At 45.1% G+C, this 27,620-nt stretch overlaps 1 protein-coding gene across 3 annotated transcripts in view; it reads left to right on the top strand.

Annotated features, from left to right (window-relative positions):
• The window catches only part of MGAT4D (MGAT4 family member D), a 481,639-nt gene that overhangs the window by 413,488 nt on the left and 40,531 nt on the right, over positions 1-27,620 (top strand). For all 3 annotated transcript variants that reach the window (XM_029596826.1, XM_029596870.1, XM_029596782.1), the window contains 2 exons: positions 17,588-17,718; positions 25,724-25,831. In XM_029596826.1, the coding sequence (XP_029452686.1) occupies positions 17,588-17,718; positions 25,724-25,831 (239 nt within the window). The remainder of the gene's footprint in view (positions 1-17,587; positions 17,719-25,723; positions 25,832-27,620) is intronic.

The raw sequence follows: 27,620 nt of genomic DNA, 5'->3' as shown, positions 1-27,620 counted from the left end.
CGTGGGACAGGCAACGATACGACCCCCACTGGACTCCATAAAAGAGGCAGCAGAGCGCCTCTGGTGTCGTGCGTCGAAGGTGCGCAACAAAGGGGCCTGTCCCTTTGTGCGCCCCTTAGTGCCGCCACTGTAGGACACCTCTACCTCAACGAGCACAGCAGGCTTTTCCTCCATCCGACTGCCCACTCTTCCCTGAGACTGTGCTGAAGGCTGAACCCGAGCCCCCAGAGTCCAGCCGGCCAATTAGAAGCCTGAAGGACCCGTGACAGAATCTACCCGCGCCAGTAAGACCTTTAAATTTCGACGTTTCCCTCCGGCGTTGCGCGAATGAAGGAGCACGACCCAAGGGATCTTCCCCTTGGTGCGCCCCTTCATATGACCCTTCCTTGCAATCCGGACAACAAAGTGCCAATTAGCCCCTGATTTTACCTCCCCAAGCCCCTACTTTCCTGGCTACTGCAAGCCCTGCAAGAGCACATTCTGAGCTTCCTCCCCCCTTCCCTTTACCTCTTTCCCCCTTAAATTTCCTCTCAGCGGCTCTCCCCCTCCACCTGGTCCCACGACCACCTCACCCTCGAGTTTTGCATAGTGATTTCACACCTCTCTATAGCATGCTCGCCTACCCCATTCCCACACTCAAACACCATAACACCACACACAGAACTACACGGCAATATCAACACCCCACACATCACAGATCTCTAATCAACATCATGGCCTCCCCTCTCACACAACTGATAGGACTTGCCACCTTCACCATCTTCCTCTTAAATGCACAGTCCCTTTTAAAAAAAGGCCACACTACTCCATGACATTCTCTCTGACGAAAGTCCTGACATCTGCGCAATCACAGAGTCCTGGCTAAAAGAAACAGATACAGTTTTATTAAACCAACTCCCTAATGATGCATACAACATATTCTCTATCCCGAGACGCAAAAAAAAAAAGGAGGTGGGATCCTACTTGCTGCCAAAAAGAAATTCAAACTTACCGTACAACAGATTATACCCCCTCCTAAACTGGAAATAGGCCTTTCTAAATCTCCTTCTCTCCAAATCTGTTTAATATATGCACCCCCAGGCATCCTGGAAAATAACCCCTTCCCCCTAACTGAATACATCACCAAACATATAAACATCACTTCCCCACCCATCATCCTCGGGGATTTGAACCTCCACGTCGACCGCAGCCCACCTCCCCCTCATGTGAAACCATTCTGACCTCTCTTAACGCACTAGGCTTTAACCAGTCTATCACCAGCCCCACACATAAGGCAGGGCATACGCTTGACCTTATCTTCACTAACTCCCTCATCCAACTTGACCCCCCTCAATGTACGCCTATCCCCTGGTCCGACCACTTCCGCATTGATACCAGATGCACTATAAAAAGCACCCATCACACCACACCCAACAAGAAAACCATTAACTTTCGAAAACCTTGTAATACGGAAGAACTCATCGAAGCCCTCTCTGAAGAACTCCCTAAGCTACACCTTACCGATGCAAACACCGCCATCTCATCTTGGACTCAACTCACCAACACTGTGGCAGACAAATTATGTCCCACACAATGCAAATTAATCAATCCTGCCAATAACAAAAAGAAATCTTGGTACACCCCTGAACTCAGAACCATGAAAACTGAACTTAGAAAACTTGAAAAAAAAATGGCCCAAAGAACAACTCCCTGCCTTACAATCGAAGTTTCGAATCTTACTTCACACCTATCGTAAAGCCAAGGACAAAGCCAAAAAAGACTTCTACTCTCAAAGAATTCACCAGTTCCAATTCAACCCCCGAGCCCTCTTTCAATATGTATCCAACCTTATTAACTCCCCCCCCCAATACTCTTCTCGACAACGATGACCAATCCAAATGTGAAAAACTGGCCTTATTCTTCCGCAACAAAATTGAAACCCTTATGGCACGCTTCACTCCCCCCCCCTGCACCCAACAACCCCTTCACACCCACCAACACTCCCCCCACGAACTCCATGTATAACATACTCTTGCACAAATCTTCTGATTATGCAAACACCACAGCTACTCTTACCTCATTCGAGGATACATCCCCTTTAGAAATAGAATCCACGCTCAAAAAAATCAAACCTGCAGTGCATCCCTCAAACAACTATTCCCACGAAGACATTCCTCACTATCCCCAATATAATAGCAAAACCCATAGCCAACATCATTAACAAATCCATTTCCCTTGGCTTGGTTCCAATGCAATTCAAAAAGGCGATTGTAAAACCAATCCTCAAAAAACCTGAACTTGATTCCTCGGAACCTGCTAACTATCGCCCGGTATCTAACCTCCCCTTCTTATCAAAAATCCTGGAAAAAATCATCAACTGGCAGCTGATCGACTACCTTGATGAACATCACATTCTATTCCCATCGCAATATGGGTTTCGCAAACATCATAGCACTGAAACCCTCCTTATCTCCCTCTCTGAATGCATACTCAAAGCTCTAGACAAAGGTCAATCCTATATACTTGCTCTATTAGATATTTCAGCCGCATTTGACACAGTTAACCACAACATCCTCCTAAAGCGCCTCAAAGAAATTGGCATCTCTGGTACCCCCCTCCTATGGTTCCAATCATACCTTAACTATAGGTATTACAGTGTCAAAATCGGACACTATGAATCAAAACCTATCAGACTATCACAAGGAGTGCCACAAGGCTCCTCACTCTCCTCCACTCTATTTAACATTTACCTCCTCCTTCTATGTAAACTACTCTCCAATATTGGTCTCCCACACTTCATCTAAGCTGATGATGTGCAGATTCTAATTCCCATTACAGACTCACTCACAAATGCCTTAAAAATTTGGAACTCAGCCCTCACCGACATTAATAAACTTCTCTCAGACAACTTCCTGGCTCTTAACACTTCCAAAACAGAGCTCCTCATCATATCACCCCACAACATCTCATTCCACACCCCATCATCCCACACACAATCTCCCCCTTCCACCGCCTCTCAACATGTCCGCAGCCTCGGTGTTAATGTTAATAACCACCTCAATATGAAAACGTTCATCTCCTCCACCATCAAAAATGGCTTTTTCAAACTCCACACCCTAAAAAGACTCAAACCCCTCCTACACCCCTATGACTTTCGCACAGTGCTATAAGCCACTATCCTTTCCAAACTTGACTACTGTAATGCGATCCTCCTAGGCCTCCCAAAAAACTCAATTCAACCACTGCAGATGTTGCAAAATGCCGCCGCCCGCTTACTCACCAACACCCATCGTCACGAACATATTACACCGGTTCTCCAGTTCCTACCCTGGCTTCCAGCCTCCTACAGGATAATATATAAAACCCTTACACTTATACAAAAGCCCATACACAATCACAATATGCAATGATTCTCTGAGCAATTCATCTTCAGCAACCCAAATAGACCTACCAGAACGCATCATCAGGCGAAACTTATTACACCTTCACCCAAAACATACAAACTTATATCCACAAGAGAACGCTCTATCACTATTGCAGGAAAAGCCCAATGGAACAAAATGCCCCCAAGTCTTCACCAGGAATCATGCCACAGGAAATTCAAAGAAAACCTTAAGACATGGCTTTACAAGCAGGCATACTCTTGAACGTCTCTCTTTATTACACTCTCGCAGGTGTCCCACCCCCTTACCCCCTTAATCCCCGTCTTACACAAGACTTTTCCCATTCAATTCCTCCTCCTCTCCTTCCTCCCCCTCCCACTACACAACACTACATTTAAACCCTGATAGTTTTATATGTATGCTCTTCTGCATGCTCATCTGCATTTATGTTCATATATATTTATGCTCTTCTGTACTTATGATCATTTTAGGCTTATATATGATCATATATATCTATGCTCTTCGGTCCTTATGCTTATACATGTTTATTTATGCTTATATTCTTGGTACTTATGCTCATCGGCACTGATGCTCAACTGTCTGTATTCTTATCAGCTGCTTGTATGCTAATCCGCATCTATTTTCAACTATATCAGCTACTTGTATGCTTATCCGCATCTATTTTCAACTATATCGGTGTTCACCCATAGTCATGCTCATGTTGTAATCATGGTTTAGTTATTAAGTTTTGTTCCCCCTCCTCCCACCCTTTCCATGTAATATTTATCTTATACCTGCTTCCAGTTATTATGTTCACATGTTTTATGTAAAGCCTGTTGCTACATTATGTTTCAATGTGAACCGAGGTGATGTTCTAAACGTGCCGCGGTATATAAAATCCCTTAATTAAACAAATAAATAAATAAAACAGAGTAGAAGACTACATACCTTGCAGTATAACAATAAAAGAATTTCAGTAGGTCAGTTATGTTTAAGGAGCTTCCTTCTTCTTCTCCCTGGGGCCTGTCTTGTTCTCCTCCTAGCCTATGCTTTATCTGTGTTCAGAGGAGACACCCTGCACTCAAAATGCCCTGTATTAAGGTGGACTGGGCCCAAATTGCTGGGACTGGCCTATTAAAGGTGTTCCTATAGGGCACTCTGTCACACCATCTCTGTACAGCCTATAGTTGTACATTTCATGTGAGGCCCACTTCAATTGAAGTCTTGAGACTTCAACGTGGTGTTAGCTCAACTGATGAAAGCTTCCTTTGAGCCACTGTGTTCTTGTGACCTGAAGTACCTGACCTGGAAGGTCGTACTTTTGGTGGTAGTCACTTCAGCATGCAGGGTCAGTGAGCTCAAGGCCTTAGTGACTTTATCCACCTTATACTAAATGTTTTCATGTCAGGGTGGTCTTACATATGCACTCTAAATTCCTGCCTAAGATGGTGTTGGACTTCCATCATAACCAGTGCATTGTCCTGCCAACATTCTTTCCCAGGCCCCATCCGCACCAAGGCAAACAAGCCCTGCACAGTTTGGACTGCAAAAGAGCCTTAGCCTTCTAACTGGATGGACAGAAGCCCATAGACAGTCCACCCAACTTTTTATTTTCTTTTGATAGGAATAAGTTGGGCATCATTGTTGCCAAGCAGATTCTTTCCAGTTGTCTAGCAGACTACATATCCTTCTGTTATGCCCTGGTGGGACTACATCTTGGAGGTCATGTTAAGGCTCACTCTGTTTAAGCTATGGCAGTGTCAGTAGCCCATTTGTGAGAAGTTCCCATGGAGGAGATCTATAGAGCTGCGATGTGGAGTCCTCTCCACACATTGTCATCACATTATTGTTGGATAAGGATGGCCGATATGACAGCAGGTTTGGCCAATCTGTCCATCAGAACTTGTTTGAGGTGTAGAACCCAATTCTGTTCCCAAATAGGGCCCATTGTTTGTGTTCAGACATAAAAAAGTTTAAAATCTGAATTATTAAAATATCTATGAAGGTGATGCAAACATCAGAGGTGGAAGAAAGCAGTCTCGGTTATATTCAAGATATGGCTCTCCATACTGAATTTTGAGAGATTCTATCCAAGGTCAGTCCAGCCCCTGTTGGTCTGAGGAGCAGAAGCCAGGCTTGGACACTGAACTTGAGTCTCTCACATGGCAATGCCCAGCGCTACCACTGAGCCAGATCAAGACTTTTCTTTTAAAAGACAAATAAAACTATGCAGATTTTTATGACAGAAATCTTTGCACACCGTGTTATATCTATACAGTTAGATACAAAGCATTTCTATGTTTCTATGTTAAAGCATCTTCTTTGTTTTTTTTTTGTCTCTGTATCGTTTGACTAGATTGTAAGCTCCAAAGAAGAGGCACTCTCTTATGTGTCGGATATGTGCTATACAACTGATTAATAATAATTATGAGCCATGATATGTCTTTTCAGAGTTAAGTTAATTTGTTTGATGATAGTAATCCCAGGCCCTTTGAGTCAAAAGTAGCAAAAAGCTGAGTAGACCACCTAAGAGCTTTGGTCTGCTGCAGATGGAAGGCAACAGTTTTTACAGTCCAAACGGTGCAATGATTGTCCATATCTATGAACGTGTGGTCTGGTGAAAAATGTTAGTAGGGCAAATGACTGATTAAGGTAGAAATCTGACATCACCTGAGACAGGAACTTGGGGAGTATGCACAGAATCACCCTGTTATTGATGAAGTTTAGTTAAAGTAGATAAATCAGTTCATCTTGGAACTGACTAATTATGTGGGCAGAAGTAACTCAATGCTGACAATTCCAGTGTCAGTGCAATGTCTCAAGGCATCAGCTTTGGTACTGTACCACTCAATACTAAATGGTAGGCCTTAAGGACTGGTTCCATCAGTAACATAATTTATATTGAAGCGCACAGGTACTTCAGCTCGACGAAGGTATTGAAAGGGAGCTTCATAGTTCCTCCTATCTTGCTCCTTTTTGAAGAATGCTGAGGCCAAAACTAGAGAAACCTCAGAAGGTAAGGAAAAATCCTCCTAGGTAACTAGAGGGAAGGTACTGATGGTCTTAGTCTGAACCACTGGAGAATGTTATAGTTTAATGCTTTCTTAGGAGGCTGAGGTCACTTCCTGATGCAGCCACTTGGGAAGGCAAATAGAAACTGTCACTATCTGTTTGTTCTTGGTTTTGAGGATTGACAAGGATTAATGCTTTGATGCCTTTGCCCAGTCCTCAGCATCAATATTCTACAATCTCAAACTTGATGCAGAAGAAATCTCTTCTGGCATCGAGTAGGAAGTACGGGAAGTTTCTCTGCTTCTGTACCTCTTCATGGACCTCCAACTCTAAGGAAGATCAATGCTCCCTTGATGCCAAAGGTCTGCTAGCAGTTGGTGAGGCTCCTGGGTTCTTTGATACAGATGCCTTTGTTGTTGACATAGGGTATTCAGACTTTGAATTTTCACTGATAATATCAATTAGATTCCATCTTCATTGCTTAACAGCCCTAGGTGACATCTCTCGACAGATGCCATAACTCCTGGACTGAGTCATTAATCAATGTATTTTGACATTGATGATGCTTTTTATGGGAGTACAAGCCAATTCTTAAAATGCACTGTTCTGCAAAATCATATTCAAATAAATGAGTGTATAATAATACTTATTTTTTAGAACTACTGGACATGCATAGAATTGTACAATGGCGATAAATTTTCAGGTATGATAAGTCTCTCCCCCAGAGAGCTTACAATCAGTGTTGGTATCAGAGTCAACAGAAGAAAAAGTGACTTGTCCACGGTCATAAGACGCATCAGTGGGAGAAGCACTGTATATACAGCTCTTTTGCAACTCTAGTGTTTCTTCATCAGAGAAAAGATGTGATTTCCTAGCGTGTAGCAGATGGACTCAAAACAAATGGGTATAGTGTGCTCGTGCTAGCAGTTGGAGACGGATCTGACAACAGCACGGGTACATATACCCCCACAGGAAGTGAAGCAATTCAGTAATTTCCGTCTCCAAAGCAGTATGGAGCTACCTCACGCTCGCTGAGCATGTTTCCAAATTCTAACGACTAAATTTATAGAAGAAATCTACTGATGACGAGCCCCGCACTCCTGTGGTGATACCAGGCGGTCACTCACCCAGTTGAGTTTCCCGAGCTGACTTCCGTGGTCCCTCGGAGGTAAGAGCCTCGGTCCGGTGGCCGGTTCGCGGCAGGGACCCAGCCCCCGAGTGAGAAGGGCTCGGGCGCGGCTTGGCCCCCAAGCGAGACGAGTTTGGGTGCGGCCTAGAGGCAGCCTCTGTCCCGGCGTGGACTTGGCCCCCGAGCGGTTCGGGCGCGGCCTAGAGGCAGCGGGTGCACTTCCTTAAGCGCGGCGGTGAAGGTATTTCCCTATCCCCCTGCAGCCGGAGACCGCCCGGGTTGCAGCCGGGAAGCGCCGAAGACAAGGTAAGGCGTACATCTTTACTTGGTCTCCGAGGAAGTGTGGACTAACTGGACCCGCCTACGTGGCCGCCCGCCTGGGAGGTCGCCATTGTTGCCTGCCTACTTCTTTTTCTAATTCAGCGCTTTTGCTTGCTACACGCACGTTGTTCGCGATAGGCGCACGTTGTTAGCGCGCGTTGTTAGCGCACGCGATAGGCGCATGTTGTTAGCGCACGCTACTAGGATAAGCGCACATATGCTAAGACGCCCGCTATAGGCGCACATTTATAGGACGCCCCATTTATAGGCGCACATTTATAAGACGCCCGTTCATAGGCGCACTGTTATAAGACGCCTGCTATAGGCGCACGTTTATATAAGATGCCCATTCATAGGCGCACGTTGATAAGACGCCCGTTCTAGGCGCATGCTGTTACGCGCCCGTGTTAGGCGCACATCGTAGACAAATGGAGCATAAGAAGGCCTCTGCGTCCGCAGAGCTGGCGCCCCCAGAATCAGGCATGAACGCTCTAAGCCTCTGCTCAGCATGCAATCTTAGAGCCACACAGAGCGAGGAAGCAGACTCCTTATGTGCCCAATGTGAGGAAGCCATGGCAGTTCCAGGACAAGACCGGTCCCAGCCCAGCGGTTCCTTAGAGAACACTCCGGACTTAGCAGGCCTCGGCGAGCAGTCAGGGAATCCGAGAGACCTGGTACCCCTGCGGCCAGATCTGGCTTCGCTTTCCTGGGTGGAATTATTTAAGGGGATTCACGCCTTTGTCCAGATGCAGTCTGCTCCTCGGATGGGTCTTTCCGTCCCGGTAGATCCGGCCCCCTGGACCCTCGAGACCTAGGAGCAGCCACTCACCTCCCGACAGCCCCAATCATGGGGATTCGGATTATTCACAGGTAAGTGAGGAGCCCCCCGAGGAGAATGAACTTCCCTCGGAGATAGAACCATATCAGACCATGAGGCGCTTCTTTCGGAAAGAAGATCTGCCGGGCCTGGTCTCACAATGCCTATCGGAGCTGGCCATTCCGGGCCAGGACCCCCTAGGGGTCCCTGTACAGAACCCTCTGCTAGAGGGCCTGCGCCAATTGGCTCACCACTTTCCCCTCCTACAAGCAGCACAGCAGCTAATTGAGCTGGAATGGAAGGCACCGGAGGCCTCATTCAAAGGGGGTCGAGCCTTGTCTGGCATGTACCCTCTAGATCGACAGCCAAGGAACTGCTGGCGTGCCCCAGGGTAGACGCCATAATTAACGCAATTGTGAAACGCACCACCATTCCGGTGGAGGGGGGAGTGGCTCTCAAGGATGCGCATGACTGACGCATTCTGAAACAAGCCTTTGAGGTAGCAGCCATGTCCCTTCGAATCGCGACTTGCTGCACCGTGGTGACGCGCTCCTGTTTATCACAGGCAAGAAATAACACCCCGGGAGAAGACATGGAATCGGCTCTCGCTTTTCTCACAGACGCAGCCTCCGACCTTGTCCGTACGGCAGTCAAGGGAGTGTCCTCCTCAGTGGCAGCCAGAAGACAGCTTTGGCTACGCAATTGGGCGGCCGACTCGTCCTCCAAAACTCGACTCACAAGAATGCCCTTTAAGGGTTCCCTACTGTTCGGCAGCGACCTTGAGAATTGGGCTACTGAATGGGGTGCCTCTCCGTTACCCCACTACCAGAAGACAGGTCAAAGAGGAGCCAGCATCCTGTTTCCAGACCATCCAGAGGTAGAAACTCGCAGCGCTTCAACCCTTACAGGTCTCGCTATCAAGCACCTCGTTCTCAGGCCAGGAATCAGCCCTTTCGGGCTAAACACACCAAGAAGAGAACCGGCCCGGGTTCTGGCCCCGGCCGTAACCCACAATGACAATCAGCCGACCCATCCGAGGGTAGCAGCCATAGGGGGCAGGCTAACCCTCTTCTACCGCAGGTGGGTCGAGATCACGTCGGACCAGTGGGTCCTCGCCATCATCCGGGAAGGATATTAACTGGACTTCTTTCGGCTTCCGCCGAACAAGTTTGTGGAATCTCGTTTGCCACTCAAGACAATGGCACTAGAAGTGACCTTACAGAGGCTCCTGGCCCTAAAGGCCATAATCCCAGTACCTGCGGAAGAGAGGTACCTTCTGGGCATTATTCCATTTATTTCATAGTACCCAAGAAAGAGGGCACCTTCAGGCCCGTCCTGGACCTCAAGTCAGTCAATCGACACCTACGGGTCCCCAGCTTTCACATGGAAACTCTACGGTCTGTCAAGAATTCAGTACAGCCAGGGGAGTTTCTCACCTCCCTAGATCTGTCAGAAGCCTACCTGCATATCCCAATCCATCGGGATCACCAGCCCTATTTACGCTTCAAAGTCCTAAATCAGCACTTCCAGTTCTGGGCTTTACCCTTCGGGTTAGCCACCGCGCCGCGGATCTTTACCAAGGTAATAGTAGTAGTGGCAGCGGCACTCAGGAAGGAAGGAATCCTCGTCCATCCCTACCTGGACGATTGGCTGATCAGGGCAAAGTCACCGGAGGAGAGTCACCGGGCAACCAACAGAGTTATAGCTCTTCTGGAAAGCCTAGGATGGGTAGTCAACATATAGAAGAGTTCCCTACAGCCATCCCAATTGCTGGAATACCTAGGGGTCCAATTCGACACCCAAGAAGACAAGGTCAGCTTAACCTCCAAGAGACAGTCAAAACTCCAGAATCATCTGCAGGTCCTGCTGAGCGCCAGCAGGCCCACAGCTCGGGATTATCTACAAGTCCTCGGCCTCATAGCATCCACTCTGGAGGTGGTGCCATGGGCGCGGGCTCATATGAGACCATTGCAACGCGCCCTTCTCTCTCGTTGGAGTCCACGATCACAGGACTACACTATACACCTGCCTCTACCAGCCAGAGTGTGGAATCAACTACGCTGGTGGCTACAGCCCGGCCACATGAGCCGGGGGTCAAGAATGTCCTCCCCAACCTGGATTCTGCTCACCACAGATGCCAGCCTGAACGGATGGGGAGCACACTGCGAGGAGCTCACCGCCCAAGGACGGTGGACCAGAGAAGAGTCAAGGTGGAATATCAACCGTCTAGAGGCACGGGCAGTCAGGCTAGCGTGCCTGCAATTTGCCCACCGACTTCGCAACAGAGCGGTCAGAGTGATGTCAGACAACGCCACCACGGTGGCATACATCAACCAACAGGGCGGAACCAGAAGCCAACAAGTGTCCCTGGAAATAACTCCCCTGATGATTTGGGCAGAAGCAAATCTCCAGGATATCTCCGCCGTCCACATTGCCGGGAAGGACAACACTGCAGCAGACTTCCTCAGCAGAGAAAGCCTAAACCCGGGAGAATGGCAACTGTCACCCACAGTTTTTCAGATAATTGTGGATCACTGGGGGACGCCAGCTATGGACCTACTAGCGGACAGGTCCAATGCTCAAGTTCCCAGATATTTCAGCCGCAGGCGGGATCCTCGAGCTCAGGGGATCGATGCCCTGGTACAGCCGTGGCCTCAGGGGACCCTACTATATGCATTTCCTCCATGGCCCCTGTTGGGCGCCATTGTTCACAGGATTCAGCGACACAGAGGTCTAGTTCTTCTAGTGGCCCCGGACTGGCCAAGAAGACCCTGGTATGCAGACATGAGAAGACTACTGGCAGGGAATCCTCTTCATCTGCCTCCATACCGGGACCTGCTACGGCAAGGCCCCATTCTCCACGAGGATCCAGCTCAATTCTCTCTTACGGTCTGGCCATTGAGAGGGCTAGACTGAAGAAAAGGGGATACTCGGAGCCGGTGATAGACACACTCCTCCGAGCATGCAAGTTCTCCACATCACTTACATATATCAGGATCTGGAGAGTTTTTGAAGCCTGGTGCGATTCTCACGGCACCAATTCACATGCCGCTAAGATTCCTCTCATCTTGGACTTTTTACAAGATGGACTTCAGAAGGGTCTGTCCCTCAGCTCCATCAAGGTACAGGTAGCAGTGCTGTCTTGCTACGGTCCCAGACGTGACGGCAAATCCATTGCCCAGCACCCAGACGTTTCACGTTTCCTGAAAGGAGTCAAGCACATCACTGAAGTGGCCAGTGCCCTTGTGGAACCTCAACCTAATGTTGGAATTTCTAGCGGGATCAGCCTTCAGGCCCCTTCGAGGCCTGTTGCTCCGTTTGTTGACCTTGAAGATGGTGTTCTTGCTGGCTGTGTGTTCAGCACGCCGCATCTCAGAGCTACAAGCACTATCCTGTCATGATCCATTTCTCAGAATCACTCCAGAGGCTATCCATCTTCGCACAGTTCCCTCCTTTTTACCCAAGGTGGTCTCACACTTTCACCTCAACCAAACCATATCCTTGCCTACCACGGAAGGTTTGCAGAAATCGGAAGAAGGTCGAATACTACGTCATCTCGACATCGGCAGACTGCTGTCCAGATACCTGGAAATGTCAGAAGCAGTACGAAAGACGGACCACCTGTTCGTCCTGCACAGCGGGAAGAAGCAAGGGGAAACGGCCGACCATCGCCCACTGGATTAAAGAAGTTATCAAGGCAGCCTACGTAGAGGCAGGAAAACCACCACCTCTACAGGTCAAGGCTCACTCTACCAGAGCACAATCAGCCTCTTGGGCAGAAGCTAAGCTGCTGTCGCCTGCAGAGATATGTAAAGCGGCGACATGGTCCTCCCTCCATACCTTCTCCAGATTCTACCGTCTGGACGTTCAGGCCAGGGAGGACACAGCATTTGCGAGGGCGATCCTACATGGTCCTCGGGCAGCCTCCCGCCCAGTCCGGGAGTAGCTTTTGTACATCCCATTTATTTTGAGTCCATCTGCTACATGCTAGGAAATGTTAAGATTACTTATCTGGTAATCTCCTTTTCCTTAGTGTATGCAGATGGACTCAGCATCCCACCCGGCTGCCGGTATACATGGGGATTCGCTGACTCACGGTAAGCCATGTTTTGCTTATAATAGGGCTTCCACCCTGCCGGGTGTTGACGCCTTCTGGTTGAGAACACTGGCGGTCTCCAGCTACCATCAATTGGTCAGGGTAATCCTGTTGATTAATCGATCGGTCAGTACACATATAGCTATAACAAGCTTTGCAAGGAAGATTACTGAATTGCTTCACTTCCTGTGGGGGTATATGTACCCATGCTGACGTCAGATCAGTCTCCAACTGCTAGCACGAGCACACTGTACCCATTTGTTTTGAGTCCATCTGCATACACTAAGGAAAAGGAGATTACCAGGTAAGTAATCTTAACATTCAGTTCAAACTGATGGATATCTATATGGCAAATTTGACACCACTGTGTTTTTCTTCTGTAGCTGAGTGGAATTCAGAGTTCTACAGTCCATATGCCATCATATGGGCTCTTAAATTGTCTTTATACATTTTAAACTGTCCACCTCATGGCGGCTGTTCACTTGCTAGCTGCCCAAGGAAAACTCATTGGGGAGCATGGGTGTTGTCCATATACCCAACATGGCCAACCCAACAAAGTTGAGCTGCAATAGCATTGCCTTAAAGCCTTTATACTGCTTATGCAGGTATAAGGAACTCTATTCTATCATCTAATGCTTGCAATTTCTCTGGAGGTCAAAACTAGGGACATTATGTGACAGATGCCAGACATTATGGTCCATGCATAAGCAGCAGATACAGTGTGAAGATCTGTAAGGGATATCTGTTGCAGCAGAGGCATCTCTTAAAGATACTGACCTCCTTTTATGTGATATTTGGAGAAACTGACACAGCAAAATCAAAGGATGAAATTTTGCTGAAAAATAGGGCAGACTGAAGTAGCTCATACAAGGCCTTCCCAAATATTAAAAACTCTGGGCTGATCGCTATTAATTAAAAACTATGAGTTCTACAGGACTGATGGAGGGAGGATAACTGAGAAGACTCAGACAACTATAGAGAAAAAGCAAGATCAATTTGCCAGAAACAAATCTAATATGTGCCACAGACAAAAAAAAAAAAAAAGAATGAGAATGCCCTTGTGCGATGACAGGAGAGTGGGAATTCTCGCACATGCCCAGAAAGCTTTCTAAGCTTTTCAGAAACATCCAGTGTTGCATCACCAATGTCGTCAACTACCGTACATGTGTAGTTATCTTATCCTGCTTTTCCTCTGAGAAAATATTTAACTTGTAGCTTAAAATGATGAGCATCATATTACCTGACTAATAGAACAGGATTAGTTTTTGTTCAAGATTCTTCTCACTGTTAGAATTTCCTGTATACTATACCTGGATTTGTAAATGGACACCACCCAATCTACATTCCCAACATATGAAAAGGGACTGCCATTAAAGATGAACAAGAGAGGCCTAATTTCTAATATTTACACAAAAGCTCAAATCAATCTCTGAACTATATAAAGTGACTCGGTTCATTTCTAGGGCATCAAAGTTGATCATCTTTTAAATACAATTTCATTATATCTTCACTAGTTAAATGGGTCATATTTATATTACCACTAACAAAACAAATAGGGACTATATAATCACTATATAACCGATTTAATTATTCTTTCTTAAGCTGTTCAGAAAAGCTATAGTTTTAATATGGAAGAGGCATATCATGACAAGTGTTTGATTATGCCAGTTTTGTGAATATTTACACTGCTTCACAGTTAACTTTCAGTTGGGGCTCTGACTCTGCCATTTGATAGATCATTAATTAAATTGCACAAAGAACTAATAACCACATACTTAAGGAATCAGTGAGAGAAACTAAACAAGATTTTTTTATGGCTGTATATTTTCCACATACCTACAATCTATTTTAGGGCACTGATATTAACGATCTAACATTTATAATGTAATATTTTATTGTTGTCAAATGTTTTTCTATAAACAAATCTAGTTGTTAATATAGTTGATTCAAATTAGACTATGTTCTCAAAAGTGCACAGTACACATGCTTATACTCTTACATGATGAGATAAAAGACCTGAAAGTCGCCTTTATGAAGACCTTGTTCTTAAAAACTACTCAGATCTTATGGATTTTGAATTTAAATTCTCTGCAGGTCATCATAAATTTACATGCAGCTTTGAAGTTAGCTTTTTAAGCTTTATTAAAGGCTGAGAGCTATACTTTGGTTTTATGCATATCAGAGACCTAGGAAACAACTGGACAAATAGAAGGCTGCTTGAATCCTGCCCCTTGTTTCCTTTTTTTTTTTTTAATAGAAAATGTACAATTTCATGTATGTCCAGTAGTTCTAAAAAATAAGTTACTATTATACAATCATTTATTTTAATATGATCTTGCAGAACAGTGCATTTTAAGAATTGGCTTGTACTCTCATAAAAAGCATCATCAATGTCAAAATACATTGATTAATGACTCAGTCCAGGAGTTATGGCATCTGTCGAGAGATGTCACCTAGGGCTTTTAAGCAATGAAGACTGAATCTAATTGATATTATCAGTGAAAATTCAAAGTCTGAATACCCTATGTCAACAACAAAGGCATCTGTATCAAGGAACCCAGGAGCCTCACCAACTGCTAGCAGAACTTTGGCATCGAGGGAGCATTGATCTTCTTTAGAGTTGGGGGTCCATGAAGAGGTGCAGAAGCAGAGAAACTTCCCGTACTTCGTACTCGATGCCAGAGGAGATTTCCTCTGCAACAAGTTTTAGAATGAAACCGAAACAAAGTAAATATTTAAAACAAATATTATGTTAGAGCCATGTAAAGGTCACATGCTTGTCTACAACTGGCCTCCATTGAGGGGATCTGCAAAGCTGAAACATGGAGTTTACATCCCACTATTCTTGGGACACTGACTTCCAAAACAATAGTAGGTTTAGACAGTCTGTCCTCCATGTTCTCTTTGAGCAGTAGATCCCAACTCCATCTCCAAGGCCCCATATTATTTCAGGTTGCCTTCCTATATATCAGGGGTGGCCACTCCAATCAATGAGAGCCACAAACAGGCCAGGATTTCAGGATATCTGCAATGAATAATCACGACATAGATTTGCATACAATGGTGGCAGGGCATGCAAATCTATCTCTTGCCTTTTTGTGGCTCCTGAGGACTGAGGACCAGAGTTGGCCAACCCTTCCATATATAAATGTAAGGAACCCTAAGTTTCCTTACAAGAAGGCTTATACCAAACATTCTGGGGAAGTACAGAGTTATTAGTGAGTAGAGGCTGGAATTTTGTTTCCCCCATGTAGGAGAAGTGGATGTAGTGTGCTTAGCTTTTATAAACCCCTTTCACCATTTCAGTGTGAGGATTCTTAGTTCAATTTTCCTGAGTTACCCTGTTGTGGGAGAGCCTTGTCTGTGCAGTCCCCACTTTTGATTATTTTCCTGAGAAAGGGACTCTGAGGTTCTGTCAGTTAGAGGCCTGGCTAAAAAATTGGAGACTTGAGTGCCTTAATCCTATTTGTGGACCAGTGTTTTTAGAAATCTTTTGTTATTGGAGAAGGACATTTTTTCACCCTTTCTGTGTGTCATTTTTTTTCCCCTTTTTTTTAGTAACATTTTTCTGTTGGTGTTTTTATGAACTGAGCGCCCAAGGGCTCAGATTTTGGAATCCAGAAGAGGAGGTGTCTTTCACTTAGAAAGAACCAAAGGACATAGTGTTGGTATCAAGGAGGAATGTACTCCTATCCGTTTCCAGCACAAAGAGTTGAGAAGATTGGTGTAAGAAGTTTTGTTTTGGGTTCAGGAGAGAATAATTAGGGAGGAAACTAGGAAATACACTGCTAATCTAGTACTGAGAAGAGAATGGAGAATATTGGAAGACTACAGGAGAGGTATGAGAACTGGGACTTTATAATTGTATAATAAATTGGGATATATTAGCTCCCCATTGCCATGGGAAGGAGCTGAAGAGTAGAGTATAAACCAAGGAGAAATAAAGGGTCAAATTACCCAAATAATTGGGTAATAATTGGCTGAAGTAATTGGAGAACATGTTGCTGGAAAAGTGGGGTGGCAAATTTATAAAAATTCATCTTGTAATAGTCATTTAGACATTTTTTTTAATTTGAGCTATAAAGAACCATCAACTTGCTTTTACAGTCTATCAGTAAAACTGAGTTGGAAGCCGTTTAGTTTCCAGTGTGATTATTGCTGTCATTCCTATTATGAGACTGTCAATACTGTTTACAAAGGACCAAAAGAGTGGTTTTGGAGCAAGCAATGTAAAAGGGCCTTGGAGTTAAGTTTCCCCCTGTAGGGAGCCCCGGACATTCAGAGAGAGGTGACACAAGGGTGAGAACAGTTCAGTTAGTGTCCACAACTGAGATGTGAGCCTCTGGGATGAGTGGGCTTTCCTGCCTAGGGCTTATATAAAAAAAGATAAAAATTGTAATAGAAAATTTCCAATAAAAATGTTATCTGCCTATTGGTGTTAATGTTACTGTAATTGTTATCCCCTTTTTATTGGAAAGCAGCCCTTAGCTAGGACTATTCAGATACGTGGCTATTTTATTTTTCTTGCTTTTGAAGAAAGCAAAGTTGTTTACTTCAAACAGGCATTCTCCAAGGATAGCAGGATAATGTCCCTCCCACCCCCAGGCTTCCTCTTGGAGTTGGCCTCTTGTGTTTTGTTTTTTTTAATAAGATTGACGAGGCCACTATGTGACTTCAAAAGAACTGGAACTCCTGCATGTGCTTGGAACGCTTTCTAAGCATTCCAGAAACATCTGATGTTGGTGGTGTTGATTTAGTCATTCTCATGTAGCTTCTTACCATGTTGTCTCCAGGAAACATCAGTTATAAGAAAGCAAATCTGCTTTCTATTTCTTCCTTCTCTTTTTCAGGAAAGCTGTTCAAAGCCAAAGACTTGCCATTGATAGCAGAATTCTTTTTGATGTTCTACAAAGATAAGCCTATAGACTGGCTTCTTGACCATTTATTATCGGTCAAAGTATGTAATCCAGAAAAAGATGATGTAAGTAGTTTTTTAGTTTCCTGTTTATATTTTTCATTACCATAAAGTAACACTATGAATAGTGAATTTTACCCGTAAACAGTACCTTCCTGGTACACCCGGTCATGACCTACTTCACTAAACAATTATTTGTCTTTAATGATTTATTGTAACTGAACCTTTGACGGCACCTGTTAGAATGTACGATAGTACAATTTCCCTACATTAATTTATGTGCCAGCATGTAAACTGTTGCAATGGTAGATAACTTAGCGACGGTATAGAAAAGATTTTAAAAAAATAAATAAATATTAGATATATACTTACTACTCACCTCTTCAAAATGTATGTGCACAGCGAGCTACAGAGCAAAAATATCACAATACAATACACTAGAGTTACAAAGCAGAGAAATGAGAACCAATAAACATTCCTTCACCGGGGCCATTAGTTATCGACCTTCTCCCTATTATTATTTTTATAAACAGGGAAGACTTCCAACCCTCTCACTTCTTTGTGACCACTCCCATCACTAAAGATTAAGGGCCGGATTTTAAATGCCCTGCGCGCATAAATCTGGCCGGATTTACGCGCACAGGGCCCTCGCGCGCCTATTTTGCATAGGCCGCCGGCGCGCGCAGAGCCCCGGGGCTTCGTAAAAGGGGCGTGTCGGGGGCATTCCGTAAATGACGCGGCATTTCGGGGGCGTGACGCGGCGTTTCGGGGGCGGGCCCGGGGGCGTGGTCGAGGCCTCCGGACCAGCCCCCAGGTCGGGTGATGGCGCGCGCAGATTTACTTCTACTTTCAGCAGGCGTAAATCTGCCAACAAAGGTAAGGGGGGGTTTACATAGGGCCGGGGGGGGGGGGGTGGGTTAGGTAGGGGAAGGTGGGGGGAGGGCGAAGGAAAGTTCCCTCCGAGGCCGCTCCAAATCGGAGCGGCCTCAGAGGGAACAGGCAGTGCGCGCTGGGCTCGGCACGCGCAGGTTGCACAAATGTGCACCCCCTTGCGTGTGCCGACCCCGGATTTTATAAGATACGCACGGCTACGCGCGTATCTTATAAAATCCAGCGTACTTTTGTTCGCGCAAAATTACCCGTAATTGAACATATCTTTCAGTGGAGCAGTCAGAACTTTTACTGACTCCTTTAATATTCCAAGATGTACTTCATCTACCCCTAGAATATTTCATTTTCCTCTTCTTAGGGTCTAGTGTTACTAAGGCTACATTTATCCCTTCTAGACCTGCAGCTCTAATAACTCAGAGTTCTCATCATATTAACACTAGAGTACCATCCTGAGATAAAGCCACCTTCCTTGATCTTATTGGGTTTATCCTTAAGGTTTAGTACACAACTTAGAATATAATAGGAAGTCTCGCCAAAACTTAATTGGAAAACTCAAGTCTTCAGTGTCATCCTGCGAAGCTGGTTAATTATTCCTCAACAGAAATAATTAACCCCATCTCAGATTTATATCACCTGAAGTTTAAGTGCTTCATATGTCATTGTCTAATTTTTTTTTTTTTTTGTAATACAATTTTTATTGAGTGATCCTCAGACACAATATGAAACTTTGCCAATAACAGACAAGCAAACATAATACAGCAAACGATATTGATGACACAAATCATAGAACCATGAGGAAACACTCCTCAATTTTCCCCCTATTGTCTAATTTAAATCTTTAGCTGGGCATGTCTCTGTGCTGTCTGGACCCCCCTATGATATATTTCACTCTGAGCACTTCTGGTTTCCTGTTGCAATCTTCCTGGTTTGAGCTTCTGTGCTTGTGATTTTATACATGTCATCATGGGCGGAGCTTAGCTTGTCATCATAGGCATCTGGTTCATGAGTGGCTGGCCTTTGGTTGCTAGGCAGCTTAGCCAGTTAATGCTATCTTATAGCCAGGCCTTCCAGTTATGTGATTGATTCTTCTGACTCCAGAGGATGCCATGCTAGAACCAAATGCACTGCCACTCTTTCAGGGCCAGTGCTAGCTTTTATGCTGCTCCGTGCGAAAAATTACTGTGCTGCCCCCCCCCCCCCCCACACACACACACACACCCACAGTTCATCAAATAAAGCCCAGCTCTGTCCTGCAATCCTGTATTTTTAAAAACTCACATGCCCCCCCCCCCCCAGACCCCAGAACCCATGGATATGGAAGGGTGTGAGGTACTCTAGGCAAACTTTACATTCTTGCACACACGCTACCACCCCCCCCACAAACACATACTCCCACAACCTTTACAGACACACAAAATTAAATTATGCATTTATAACAAATTTTACATGAAAAATAACATTCAAAAGTACAATCTTCTGAGGCAAAAATATCACAACATGTGGTAAGGCCCTATCGCATGCTATATCGGCCACATCAAATCAGGGAAGGGGAGGAGTGTGGGCAGGGTTATGGCCTGGCAGCACTGTGGATGAAAATGTTTTCCACGTTATCGCCAGCAGTAGCGAGGGAAATAACACCTTTTCCCTATGGGGATGAAAGTGTGCAGTCTGGCCATGACCACAGCAGGCAAAAACGCACCGTCGCAATGTGGCTGGCTGCATACTTTCACCCCCATCCCTTTTTTTCCTGCGGGCCATCATTCCGCTATATTTATAGTGGAATGATGATTCTCACAGGACAAGCAGGATGTATATAGACTCCTGTAAGTAACTTGTTTAAGCCCTTATATATAGACCTGTAAATAGCCCGTTACAGTTTTAATGCTTTAATTTCAATGCCTTCTGCTCTCTGTATATTCCTCCCTGTTTCCCCTCCCTGTTGATTGTAATTTCAGCCTATTAGTTACAATGTGAACCGGTATGATGTATGCATACTAATACCGGTATATAAAAGTTTCAAATAAATAAATAAATAAATGGTAGTCCTCACATATGGGTGACATCATCAGGATGGAGCCCAATCACGGAACATTTTCGTCAAAGTTTCTAAAACTTTGACTGGCACCTACTGGGCATGCCCAGCATAGTACCAACTCTACATTCAGCAAGGGTCCCCCTTCAGTATTCTTTTTTTCTGCGCAGCAGTAGTCACGTGGCTTAAGGAGCTCTCTTCAGATTCCTGACAGGAATTTTCCTCACGGAACTTCTCTCAAAATTTTCAAAAATGTTTACCACATAGGAGTCCCCCTATCGATATCTATACTCCGCGGTTGAAAGATAAGGCTTTACCCTAGTTGCGGTCGATTCCCATCGAGTTATTCCTTCGGGGCCTACTGCCCATCGACTGCACCGCAGCTACATTTTTGTTGAAGTCATGGCGTCGGGTTTTCGGCGGTGCCCCAACTGTTCTCAGACAATGTCCCTGACTGACCCTCATAGGGTCTGTGTTTTATGTTTGGGGTCTGACCATGATGTCCAAACTTGCGCCAAATGTGCCCAAATGACACCGAAGGGCCGCAAGGCTCGTTTAGAGAAAACGGAGTTTCTCTTTCAGCCTAAAATCCCGGCTCCATTGATAGCTTCATCGTCGTCTGAGCCGGTTCCATCGACCTCTCGTCAGCACCGGGATACCGCTGCTGCCCGACCGGTGTCGACAATTCCAAGGGTGTCTGTCACCTCCTTGCCTCCTCAAGAAAAGGACCGAGGAGATCATCGTGAAAAACTTTGACACCGTCATCGTGAGGCTCAGTCCGCCAATGCAGGCAAGCCCTTGTCATCGATGTTGACAGAGCCACCGACAAAGAAGCCCCGTCCAGAAAAGGCCCCATCCTCTTCTGGACCGGGTCACCGAAGCGATCCCCCCCCTTCAGTGGTGCAGGGATCCACGATTCCACCTTCACCGGTGGACCCTCCGGCTATGCCAGTGCTGCCTCCTACTCCGGAGCTGGGGTAACTCGCCCCAGGTCTCCGCGAGGAATTGGATCAGATGATCCAAGAGGCCATCGGTAAAGCACTTCAGGGCTTCCAACCTCTATTGATGCCAGTGCCGATTCCCAAGCTGGTCACCAATCCGATTCTCGTATCGCTTGCACTGCTATTGGGTAGACTGGATGCGTTGATCGGTGCCTTTCCACCGCTGGAACCGAGAGCACCAGTGGATCCGGTACTTTCTACTCCGATTACATTATCATCGGATGAAGAGGAAACACAGATACCCATTCCACCATCTGGGATCTTACCACCGACTCATCCATTGATGTCACCAGTTCCTTCGGTGCCGCCATCGATTCCTCCATCAATGCTATCGATGCTTAGGCCTGGTCCTTACGAATTAACACCATTCCTCCCTTCTGGAGATCCTATGGGAGCTGGTGACCAGCCTTATGATTCTTAGACTGATGATACTTCCCAGGGTACCGATGATCTGCCTTCAGAGTCCTCTCCCACAGAGGAAAGACGAAGTTCTCCACCAGAAGATCTCTCTTTTATCAATTTCATCAAGGAAATGTCTGAAACCATTCCATTTCAACTTCAGACAGAAGAGGACTCTAGGCACAAGATGCTGGAAGTACTCCAGTTTCTTGATGCTCCTAAGGAGATAATGTCTATACCAGTGGTTCTCAACCTTTCTAATGCCGTGACCCCGTAATACAGTTCCTCATGTTGCGGTGACCCCTCGCCCTGCGAGGGCGGGGCGAGGGTGGGGCTTTGGTCATATGGGGGCGGGGTTATGGATGGGGTTGGATTTTAGTGCATACTTATTTATTATGACATTTATAAACAGAACCACCATTCCTCATAAAACAAAATTAAGAAACATAAAGCATCATTATAATAGTAAAACCATACTAATAAAAGAATATTTTAAAATTACTGATAAATAGAATTTCTGTTAATTAAAATCATATACATTTTTATAATTTCCCAAACACCAATAAAATATTTCAAAACAGCACATATATCAAATAACACACAATAATTAAAACTAATAAGGATTTTAAAAAGCCCCTGCTGTCCATACATGGGAGCTCTTGATTTCCAGTCACCCTGATATTGTCGAAGATTAGGAGGTTATCCTCTCTCTCTCACACATACTCTCACATGTCCATTCTCTCTCACACATACACTGTCACATACATACACATTCATGCTCTTATACCCACCATAACCTCTCGCTCTCACAGACACTGATACACTCTCAGGGTGTAAGACACTCTCTCCCCCCCCCCCCCCCAACTCACACACACTCTTACTCCCCTGGATTTTCTCATACACACTCATGCTCTCACTCTTACTGGCTCCCTCACAACCTCAGAGCCTCTCAGATAAAACTCTATGCAGCAGAAATAATGCTGAATGTTGAGAATTGTGTTATGCAGACTAATCTGGAAAATGCACTAATTTCTACATGAGTCATAATGAATCAGTCCTCAGCTGCAGGCTTCAATTGATTATCCTGGCTCCCTTTAATTTAATGTTTGCCAAATACAGTTCATGTGTAACAGCAATCCTAATTCTCCACCAGATCAAGCTGATTTCACATCCCACTTCATACTTTGTCACCTCCAGCTGAGTCAAACAATTAATCTAATTACTGCCACGTGGCTATTAGGGAGGCGCTGATTGCTGCTATTGGCACTGAAGCCCATTCTGCTGCCTCCTCTGTGCAGGCCCCCTGGGTTTCCACCTCCTCCATGTTGATCTCGTACATTGTGAGATCCGCCATAGAGAAAGTGCTACTCTTGCACATTCCCAAAGATTACATGTACCAATCAGTAAAAAGTAATTTATTTTTTTTTACATCTGCATCCCTTTATTTTTTTGCCATTTCCTTCTGTTTCTTTTCTCTCCACCTGTCTTCTTCCCTCAAACACACAGTCAGGTTCTCATTCTCACATGCATTTCTCTCTCAAACACACATACACACACAGGATCTCACTGTCACATGCTCTTTCTGTCATGCAATCATTCATACACACAGTCTCTCACTGGCACAGGCTGTCTGAGTCTCACACACAGGCTCTCTCACACCCCCACATGCTGCCTTGCTCAAGCACAGGCTCTCACTGTCACATGCTGTCTCTTTCACACACACAGAGGCTCTCACATGCTGTCTCTGCAAACACACACAGTCTCTCAATTCACTCTCACACACTATCTCTCAACTCATCTCATACTCGCACACACCTCTCTCTCACCTCTGGGCCTCTTCTTTACGGGTTACCACAGGATAGGCTCTGCAGCGGCTCTGGTCTTCTCGGGCCGCGCAGCTCCTCTTCTGCACGCGGCTGATGTGCCTCCTCCTTCCTGCCCGTGCGGCTCCGGCAACATTTGTCTTCTGGGGCAGGGCGGGCAGGAAGTAAGTAGGAGGAGCACCGCGACGCGCTCCCTTTTGGGGTTGGAGGAGGCAGGTCTCCAGCTTCGCCCCGCCTCCCCGCAGCAGCCGCGGCGCCGTGGACCGGCAAAAAACCCCAACGGCCCGGTACTGGTCTGCGGACCGGGCCGTTGGGGTCGGTCCGCAGATCAGTTTTGGTCGAACGACCAAAACACAGGCGACCCCTGTGTTTTGGTCGTTCGACCCCCGCCGGGGTCGCGACCCACAGGTTGAGAACCGCTGTTCTATATGATTGTCTTTTACATGGAGATACTTTATTGTCTGGGAACTTTTGACTTATAAGTTTGACACACTATGGGGGTAATTTTCAAAGGAGTTACGCGCATAAATGTAACTACTATTGTAGCAATTTTCAAAAGCCATTTACTCACGTAAAGTGCACTTATGCGAATAAATCCTATGGACGATTCAATGGCATATATTGTAGCAATTTTCAAAAGCCCACTTACTCGAGTAAAGTGCATTTACATGCGTAAAACCCAGATTTACGCATGTAAATGCTTTTTAAAATCCGCCCCTATGTATCTTGTGATACAACAGGTGTCATCTACATTATTTGGTATCCATTTCCACTTTTGTATATTGGCAAAACCAAGTGGAAGTTATGGCTCTGCATCATTGAACATTTAAGTTGTATTTGACAAGGACAGATGGAAAAACTTTTAGTGGCCCATTGGCAAGAAAAGCAACACGATTCGGAGGATTTAAAATTTTTTATTTATGTAAACCTAAAGAGAATATTTGGGGGTGGGGCAGGAGTGTGTTACAGAATTAAAACATTTGGATATATGGGTTAGATAGTTGCGCTTAAGGGACTAAATAAGGAGATTGATTGAACTGTCTTATGTTGATGTCAAAGACTCCTTATTAGTTTTGGAAGTTTACGAGATTGTATCTAACATAATTTAAATAGCTATATCTGGCATAGACATGTTTAATTGCTCTGAGATGCTAAATCTGTTGGTTTATATAAGTGTGCTCTAATAATGTTTTGAAACTGTTTGAGATTTGGACAGCATAGTTATGCTCTCTGCTAGTCCCAGTGCTCCTTCTGGATCTCTGCAATTGTGGGCCCTGAATCCAGCCACCAGATGCCACCCTTAAGTAATTACCATGAGTTCCTCTCTGTCCCCAAGGTTGAGGATACTGCTTCCACAGCATCCTCAGCCCTAGTTGCCCTGAGGAACAAGACCTGACTTGGGGATTGAACTAGGGACCTTTTTGCATGGCAGCATACTGAATTTGCTCCCAAGCCAGCAGGCAAGCCAGCCCAAGAGCATAGTGCGAACCAGCCCAAGGTTAACATGGGTAGGCATTGTGGCCAGCCCTCCACCCCGCCCCATCCTATGTGGGTCTTTACATCAGTGGCTACAAAATTCTTTTAATTTCTGGTTCATTCTGTATCTCTTCAGTCTCTCTCTGCCCTGTCTTTGCTTTTCCCCATTCTCTCCCTGTGGTTAAGGCAGCTACAGTTTATCAGGGTTAATCTCTCAGACTGCTGCATTAATGAACTTGGAGGGGGTATAAGTTGCAAAAGTAGTTGAACTGAAAAGCTTCTGCACCTTCATCTATAATATCAGCCCTCCAAACTGGATACATTTCTCCTTTAACGACCTCCATTCTGTATAGTGGAAAAGACCAAGAAACAAGAGTACCCTGTTCCACAAATAGAAATGTTTATTTTATAAAATGTCATTTTTAACATTTCCATTGTTTTCTTCACAGAAACACTGTAGGAGACAAAAGGATAATTTGCGCATCCGTTACCGCCCATCTCTCTTTCAGCATGTAGGAACGCATTCATCTCTGTCAGGAAAAATCCAGAATTTAAAAGTAAGATACACTGGATGGCTAATTTAGTTTTTACAAATTCCAATATTGTTTCCTGGAATTCAATTTTTCTCACTAGAATATGGAAATAGCAGGGAACTTTTAAATTGTAGTCATCTTGAGATTGCTGTAGATTAGTGTTGGGGGTGGGTGAGGTGGGGGGCAGCTGGGCAAGCAACACATGCCAGCTTTTTCTCTTCCCCCTCCCCCCATTAATCCATACATGCTCTTTCCCACTCCTCTCCCAGGGATGACCCTAGCACTTTCCCCCACACCCTCCTATAAGTCACTGCTCTCACACTCTACCCTCACTTGAATCTCAAGTCAGCTGCAGGCTGAGCTGTGTCTTACAAAGCCCCTCTCTATACTTTCCTTATGCTGCCTGCAGTGTCTGCTCCAGGCTCACCCCTCCCTTTCTTTTACCCTCAGACTTATTGAGGAAGGGGGGGGGGGGGGGAAGGTTAAATTGGAACCAGCACTGCAAAGCAGAAAATAATTGCTCTGCTCTTTTCTCTAGCCCCTCCTCTCCTGTTCCCTGTAGACTTCCTGAAGGGGAGTGGCTGGAGTAAGTAAACAGGCCTAGAGCTATAATACAAATTCCCTGTGAAATCCAGAAAATTCCAGGTATGAATATAAAGCAAGGCACTCATTAGGGTTATTTTCACTATTGACCCAATTTGAAGCTTTATATTTATTTTGTAATATGTCTCCTTTTATTCCAGAGGTGAGCAAACTATGGCCCATGGACTAGATGTGATAAATTATAGGTAAAAGTCCAAGAGAAATTCACCGGAATATATGCTGTTTTGAAATGTCAGAAAAATGTAATATAAATCAAACAAATAAATAAATAGATAAATAACATATCTAGCACATGGAAGAATGTCAGGTCCCAGTCCATGATAGAGCATATCACTTCCAACTGGAAATGACATTGTTACTGGCATAACACCTCCAGGCTCTCCTCTTCCCCCACCCCCCCCCCCCAACCCCTGCTTTGTCGAGTCTGGAAAAAACTGCTTTCTTCAGACTTCCAGGGTAACTGCACCCTAGTCCTTCATGGCTCCCTTCCCCCACCCTGACTGGGCTCCCATGAGGTCCTCTAGCTAAAGGTTTGCTCCCTCCTGCTTTGTTCAGACTGTGAGATGTGATTTGAGATGCATAGTGCTGTCTGACCCCCCCATAGTTCTCTGCATTGGGTTGCATAGAGTGCTTGGCTGGTTTTCTTTACCTTTTTATCTTCCTGCTTTGCATTTGCGTATGTGCAAAAGTTTACATTTAGCTCTGAGAAGTTTGAATGTCATTCAGTGCTTTCAGGTAGTACTGCACTTTTGTCAACCTCTTATTCTATAATTCAAATGCAAGTAATCACATTATGGTGGTAATTTTCAAAGATGTTACACGTGTAAATGTAATATACTATCTTAGCAATTTTCAAAAGCCCATTTACATGCCTAAAATGCACCTATGTGTGTAAAACCTATTGACAATTCAATGGCATATATTGTAGCGTTTTTCAAAAGCCCACTTACATGTGTAAAGTATATTTACACATGTAAAACCCAGTTTTAAGATTGTAAATTCTTTTGAAAATTGCCCCTAAGATCTTTTCACACAGAAATTATGAATCTTGTTAAATCTTGTTCTTTAAAGCCAAACTTCACTAATGCTGTTCCTGCTGCTGAACATATGTTGTTACAGTAAATAGCATAGAAAACTTGTAAATATTTCATATTTTGCAAAAGTTTAATTTTAACCAGGTCTTTCTTTATTCTGAATAGTAAATATCAGC

Source organism: Rhinatrema bivittatum, chromosome 1, assembly GCF_901001135.1.
Source record: "Rhinatrema bivittatum chromosome 1, aRhiBiv1.1, whole genome shotgun sequence".
NCBI lineage: Eukaryota > Metazoa > Chordata > Amphibia > Gymnophiona > Rhinatrematidae > Rhinatrema > Rhinatrema bivittatum.
Note: the sequence above shows the minus strand (reverse complement) of the source record. Positions and strands in the feature narration are given on the sequence as shown.